Source organism: Myotis davidii, unplaced genomic scaffold (assembly GCF_000327345.1).
Source record: "Myotis davidii unplaced genomic scaffold, ASM32734v1 scaffold1059, whole genome shotgun sequence".
NCBI lineage: Eukaryota > Metazoa > Chordata > Mammalia > Chiroptera > Vespertilionidae > Myotis > Myotis davidii.
The window spans coordinates 126,995-133,375 of NW_006290038.1; the positions used below are offsets into that span (position 1 = coordinate 126,995).

Genomic DNA, 6,381 nt, shown 5'->3' on the forward strand with positions numbered 1-6,381 from the left:
TTCCTGGAGGCTCTTGCTCCAAGTGACGTTGTCATTTGCCCTGTTCCTCAATAAGCTCCGGAGGCCTCTCCGCACAGAGAAGTACAGCCCCGTGTCCACGGCAAATAGGAGTCCCGGCAGCAGGCAGAGCAGGACGAGGTGCCCTGGGGAGACGCGTGAGGTGGCCAGCGCTGTGCGAGGGCAGAGGGCGGAGAAATGGCTGTTGTTAAGGCAGAAATTTGGAATCACCTGCCTTTGCTCCTCCCACTGGCATCTGCCTGGCTGGGCTGAGGCCGCCACTGGGAGGGCCAAGCACATTAGGATGCTGGGTTTGGTGTGGATTTGTGAAAGTTGTCAAAGTTTAAGTTGGTGTGAGAACATTATTTCTTAATTTCAGTGTCTCAAAATTACACTCATTGCTCTCCCCCACATTGCTCCTTGTCGCTAAAGGAAATCTGACAAACAGCGAGCCATTGACATTTGCTCCTTATTGGCCAAAGGGAGTGAGGTGGGGCCCGGCTCTCACCCCTGAGCCCCTGATGACAAGCTTTAGACTCATTTCTTGCTGCTGTCTATAGACTGGAAACATTTTACTGGATTTAAAATATAGAAATTATATATATATTATAGTATATAAAATCTCAGAGAGAAAGGGAGAGGGCAAGAGAGATAGAAACATCAGTGATGAGAGAGAATCATTGATCAGCTGCCTCCTGCATGATCAGGGATCGAGCCCACACTCGGGCGTGTGCCCCGACCAGGAATCAGCCATGATCTCCTGGTTCATAGGTTGATGCTCAACCACTGGGCCACGGTGACAAGGCTATACTTATTTTGATTTAATTTCAAACTGACGGAACGTTACCAGAATCATACAAAGAACTCTCGCATAGTCTTTTCCTGCTTCACTAAGTGCTAGCATTCTGACCCAGTTGCTTCATTATTTGTCTTTTCTTTCCCTCACCAGTTGAGGGTGTTTTTTACTTTAAATTTAAACGCAATGAGATTATTTTTATACAAATGATGGCTTTGCTGTGTTACAGTCTCATCAGGTGTGGATCTATCTCCGCTTTGCTATGTGGTCTCTGTCCGGTTCCAGGTGGACGTTCTGTGGCACCAGGAAGTCCAGGAGCTGTGTGCACGCGCACACGTGTGTGTGTGTGTGTGTGTGTGTGTGTGTGCGCGCGCGCGCGCGCGCGCGGGGCTCTGGCGGAGGGGGAGCTCTGCTCCGTCCTGGGCCCACGCCGACCTGAGAAGGTGCGTGAACAACGCTCACACGGGTCGAGCGGCTGCATCCATGGCTTCGCCCTTTGCTGTGACCTGAGGACAGGTGACCCCCCGCCCCCAGCTCCTCCTGCCGCAGTCAGCGCTGCCCAGCTCACCCGCTGTTGGGGTCCGTGACCAGCAGGGGGCCCTCCTGCCGACGCCCTCAGCACAGCGTCCCGCCCAAGGAGGGCGCCCCACACTCGTCAGTTGTCTTGGTTACAGAAATCGGGGTTCAGAGAGACTCAGTGGCCTAGCAGCGCCCAGGTCTGCCCGTGCGCCTGCAGCCCTCACCTTCCACCAGGACGACCACCGCCTCGGAGGACACGTTCAGCTTCCCGATGAGGCCCCGGCAGAAGTAGGAGCCGTTGTGCTTGCGGGACGCCCTGGGGACGTGGAAGGCGGAGTTGTTGTAGGAGAACTGCCGGCCTCTGCCGTCCTGGAAGTACTGGACGTTGCCCACGCGCTTGTTCTTCCAGCTGTGGCACCGCAGCACCAGGGGGTCCCCCTCCCGCAGCTTCCACCGCGGGGCCTGCAGCAGCAGCCAGGCTGGAAGACAGACCGCCAGCCCCAGGACAGGCGTCAGCGCCAAGCGCGGGTGGGGGACTCGCGCCCCAGATCCCGCAGGTGGGAGGCAGCCGGCAGCCCTTCCCATCAGCTGGGGCCACGCCGAGGCCTCTGTCTAACGGGCGAGGGTCGGACTCAGCACAGAGGCTCGGGCCAGGGGAAGCGAGAGGCAGGCGGGAAGCCACCTGCCCGGGCGGGGCTGCCTGGGGTTGGAAGGCAGGGGACAGGGGCCCGGCACAGCCCAGATCACCCCGTCAACAGCCCCTGGACAGGGCGCTTTGCCGCATTAGGGGAAAGGCCGTCTTCAGTGGGAAGGAGGCTGCAGGAGTATCGAGACTCGAGGCAGCAACAGGGCAAGGCCACTGGTGGGCCCAGGAGTGGCTGCCGGTGCCCTGAAGGACTAATGGGCAGGAGGAGAGGGAGGCAGGGCTGGGGGTGCGGCGGGATCTGGGAGTTTCCGAGGGGCCACCGGGCCTGCGAGCCCAGCCTTCAGGAGAGAAACTCCTAGTCACCAGGACACTGTTCTTAGCGGCCTCGCCCAGTAACCAGAATCCACGCGGATAGAACGTGGACTCAGGGCCAGAGGCGCAGCTGGACCATTAAAGGTGAATTGCAGACAATCTCTAAAATGACACAGAGCCCGGCGGTGTGGCTCCGTGGTTGAGCGTCCACGTATGAACCAGGAGGTCACGGTGCAATTCCCAGTCAGGGCACATGTCCAGGTTGCGGGCTTGATCCCCAGTGTGTGTGTGGGGGGGGTGGGGGGGGCGGGGAGGGTGTAGGAGGCAGCCGAGCAATGATTCTCTCTCATCATTAATGTGTTTGTCTCTCTCCCTCTCCCTTCCTCTCTCTGAAATCAAAACAAATATATTAAAATGACATGAGAAACATCCATGAGACAATGTTAGGCTAAAAAGAGAAGGCAAAAAGGATGCGCCCACAGAAAACAGGAAGGAAGACCACACTTCGTTTTCAAATATTGACACAGCTTCTCCCTTTTACTTTCACACATTTATGAAAACCCAAATGGCTTTTGTGAGAAGAACAAAACAATAAAACTAATTATAATTTAAAGAATATGTGACCGCCGAAACCGGTTTGGCTCAGCGGATAGAGCGTCGGCCTGCAGACTGAAAGGTCCTGGGTTCGATTCCGGTCAAGGGCATGTACCTGGGTTGCGGGCACATCCCCGGTGGGAGATGTGCAGGAGCCAGCTGATCGATGTTTCTCGCTCATCGATGTTTCTAACTCTCTATCTCTCTCCCTTCCTCTCTGTGAAAAAATCAATAAAATATATTAAAAAAAAAAAGAATATGTGACCTTATGCTAAACAAAATTGGTAGAACATAAAAATTCTCTACCTGGAATATTTGCCCAATAGAAGGTAACCTTCGTTATTTATCAATAAAGACCACTTAGCAGAAGAGGACACATCCTGTACACCCACTTACCGCGTGAGCAGAGACGAAGCGTTAGTAGCATAACGTGCTGGTTGTAAGATTATGTGCATGTGGTCTGGTGACTTTTGGGAGACACACTTGTTCCTGTTTGTCCTGTCCTAGACTCATGTGTTCACTTGACAAACATTTTATCAAGTATGTACCTGTGATGTGCAAACCCAGATGACCAGGACCCGTGATCCTAACCCCAAAGAACCTGTAGTGTAGACTTAGAAATATTCCAATTGAGAGTGGTGAGTGCTGCACGGTCGGTACTGCAGGGACTGCGAGCCGGAGCCGGGGGGCCGCCAAAGGGAAATGATGAAGAGGAAAGGCCCTCAGAGGAGAGGAGGGAGATGGGTCCCCAAGGGAGACCGGGACCCGCCTGGAGAAGCTAGCAGTCATGGTCGAAGCTTAACACAGTCCTCACTGACTGGCCTTCTGAAGCCAGGCCCTAGAGTCAAGTTCAAGACAAACTGACAACTCGTAGACTTGACTTTTCTATTGTTTCCTGTTGGCAAATCCCCATTTCATTTGGTCTTAGGTGGCACTTTGCTCCCAGCCTGCTAATAACTCCTGGAGCTCTGTGTGTGAGTGTCAGCTCCGGGACGGGCAGCAGCAGAGGAGCCACCCAGAGCTGCCCAGCTCTGAGGCAGGCCCGCTCACATGGGCTCTCCCTGTGGGCTCGCTCTGCCCGTGTCCATGCACACATGGGCAGCCTTGCTGAAGTCAGGCTTGCGAGGGGACTCGGTAGGCACAGGCCTGCGGTGCAATTCCAGGGACACAGGAGGGTCCCGCCTCAGTGCTCCCTACCTGCCTCTGTGCCTGAGCCCGCCGACCACACCCTTACACTCCACAGTCGCTGTGCAGGGCGCACCAGGATATGTGTGTCAGGGCAGCTTGTATGCTGGGAGCCTGAGTGTGGTGCTGATGGAGAGAGATGACCCTCGGCCATTAGGGGTGGTGTGGGGCAGCTTAGGGCTTTGTGGGCCTGAGAGTGAGAAGGCGATGGAGGTCCTGAGAACAGATCCTTTACTTCATGCAATGAATACTGCTGTATGTCCTCTGCGGGTGCTGCTCCCGGCCCTGGGCAGCCGTCCTGTGTCTCTGCTTGCCAGGTGTGACACCCGGCCCACCTGGGGTAGGACCCAACGCTGACACACCTCACAGGGGTCACGGATAATCGCATCTTAGTTCTAACCCCTTGAATATCACCTGGCTCTGCCCCAGCCTCTCCCGCCTCTTGTGTCACTCTTTATTGGCGACCCCCCTCGTCCCCATCACCCACTCACCGGCACGGACTTGGAGCTGCACCGGGTCGCTGAGATTGGAGAGGCTGGTCTGGCACATGTACTCCCCGCTGTCGTTCACGCTGGCTGATTCGATGAAGTAGCTGGAGGTCCGGTTTGGCAGGAGGTGACCATTGTGCCACCACCGTGTGGAACTGTTCCCCTCGGCCTGGGCCCCCTGGCACCTCAGAGTCACATTGTCGCTCTCGAGCAGCCTGTCCCATTCCGGATGCAGGGACACCACAGCCTTCTGGACACCTTCTGAGGAGACAGGAGAATGTGGGCGAGGCAGGGTGGGGGGTGGAGGTGGGGGGTTCCCCGCCCTGTATTCCCGACCCGCCCTGCCAAACCACAGTTGGCAGCTCCGCCTTGGTCTGGGACTCGGCCTTAGAGCATCTGGGCTTGGAGGCACTTGGCCCCACTTTTGGCCTCTTTATGTTGAGGAAAACTGGTTAGGGTGCGTAGGGCCAAGCCCGTGGCCACAGCCCGTGGCTACTGCGTCCTTGAGGGCCTCACGGGATCAGTCTGACACCGGGAAGCAGACTCACCAGCTCCGGTGCTGGCTGACGCTGCAGAGAAAAGAGTGAAACAAAAATTGAGCACAGCAGGGAGTGGCGGCTGCAGGGGCTGAGCTCTGCCTCTGCCTGCCTTGCCCCTGGGCCCGCGGCGCCTGAGCCAGGATACAGACAGTGGCCAGCTGTCCCGCGGCCAACACTCTGGTCTCCGTCTGTGACTCCCGCCCCGCCCCATGGTCCACCCAAATCCCTGTTTTCAAAAGCACCCCGTTACTCCTCCGACCCTGTTCAAACTCCCTAATTAATGATCCGGATTGGATTTCCCTGAACGAAAGCCTAGAAACAACCTCAACACAAGTCCCCTTGGAAGAATAGAGATTAAAAGTCTTAGAGAGGAACCCTAGGATGTCACCGTGGAAGAGACAGACCTTAGGGGCCGTCTGTCTGGTCCCTACTCTTCAACCTGCAGGTGGGGAAATGGAGGAGGAGGCATTGCAGCCCCTTCACCTCCTGATGGGCCCGAATGAGCCGGCGTCCTCCCTGTCTCTAGCCTGCGAACGGTTTGTCCTACGAGCCAAGTCTAGGGCTGCCTGTTGACGCGAGGAGGGTCCCGTCCGGGCTGGTCCCAGGGCGTCCTGAGTGTCTCCCTCAGCGGCAACCGACTTACCCAGAAGCAGCAGGACCGCGGGCGGCAGCAGCTGCCACATGCTGGCCGTGAGAGCGAGTGCCCGCGGCGCTGACAGTGACCTAGCTGGCTTGAGAGAGGAAGTCAGCAGCCTCCCCCTGCACCCCACTACTCAGCGGGTTCCTTTTTCTGGGAGCATCATTGACTCCTGATCGCAATTTGGACAAGAGAGCTCAGGGTGGGGGCTGGGGGCAGAGCCTGGGGGAGAAGTTGGTGGGCGTGTCCCTTTGCTCCGCGTGGGTCTGTGCTGAGACCAGGTGCCAGTCCGTGGGGCACCCTCAGCAATCTCAGCGCATTAGCCCCACCAGCGGGGCCGGGGCCACCAGCGCCAAGAAGGGGGTAGCTGGACCCGGGGACAAGTCTGGGAAGAGGGAGGGTGCTCCCTGAGGGTCTCTATCCCCATCTCAGTCCTTCTCCCTCCTGTCCGCTGCCTACGCACAGAGAGCAGGCATTTCAATCTTCAGACCCGACAAGTGTCCCTCACCCCATATTAACTCCATTGACATTTTCTTTCAAATTAAAAATGCCCATGCCCTGGGTGGTGACCCACAGGGGCTCCTAACCTTCGGTGTGAATTTGACCACAGGTTCCCATGGTCTGTGAAAAGAACCCCTGGCCGTGGGGGAGCCGGGCGTGGAGTTACT

General features: G+C 57.0%; 1 protein-coding gene across 1 annotated transcript in view; it reads right to left on the bottom strand.

Annotated features, from left to right (window-relative positions):
- LOC102754425 (low affinity immunoglobulin gamma Fc region receptor III-B) overlaps nt 1–5,807 on the bottom strand; it is a 17,886-nt gene extending 12,079 nt beyond the window's left edge. Inside the window, exons 1-5 of the mRNA XM_015563554.1 lie at nt 5,720–5,807; nt 5,086–5,106; nt 4,541–4,798; nt 1,537–1,791; nt 5–170 (exon numbers count right to left, since the gene is read on the bottom strand). Of these exons, the coding sequence (XP_015419040.1) occupies nt 5–170; nt 1,537–1,791; nt 4,541–4,798; nt 5,086–5,106; nt 5,720–5,759 (740 nt within the window). The 5' untranslated portion in view covers nt 5,760–5,807. The remainder of the gene's footprint in view (nt 1–4; nt 171–1,536; nt 1,792–4,540; nt 4,799–5,085; nt 5,107–5,719) is intronic.
- Between the last annotated feature and the right edge of the window lie 574 nt (nt 5,808–6,381).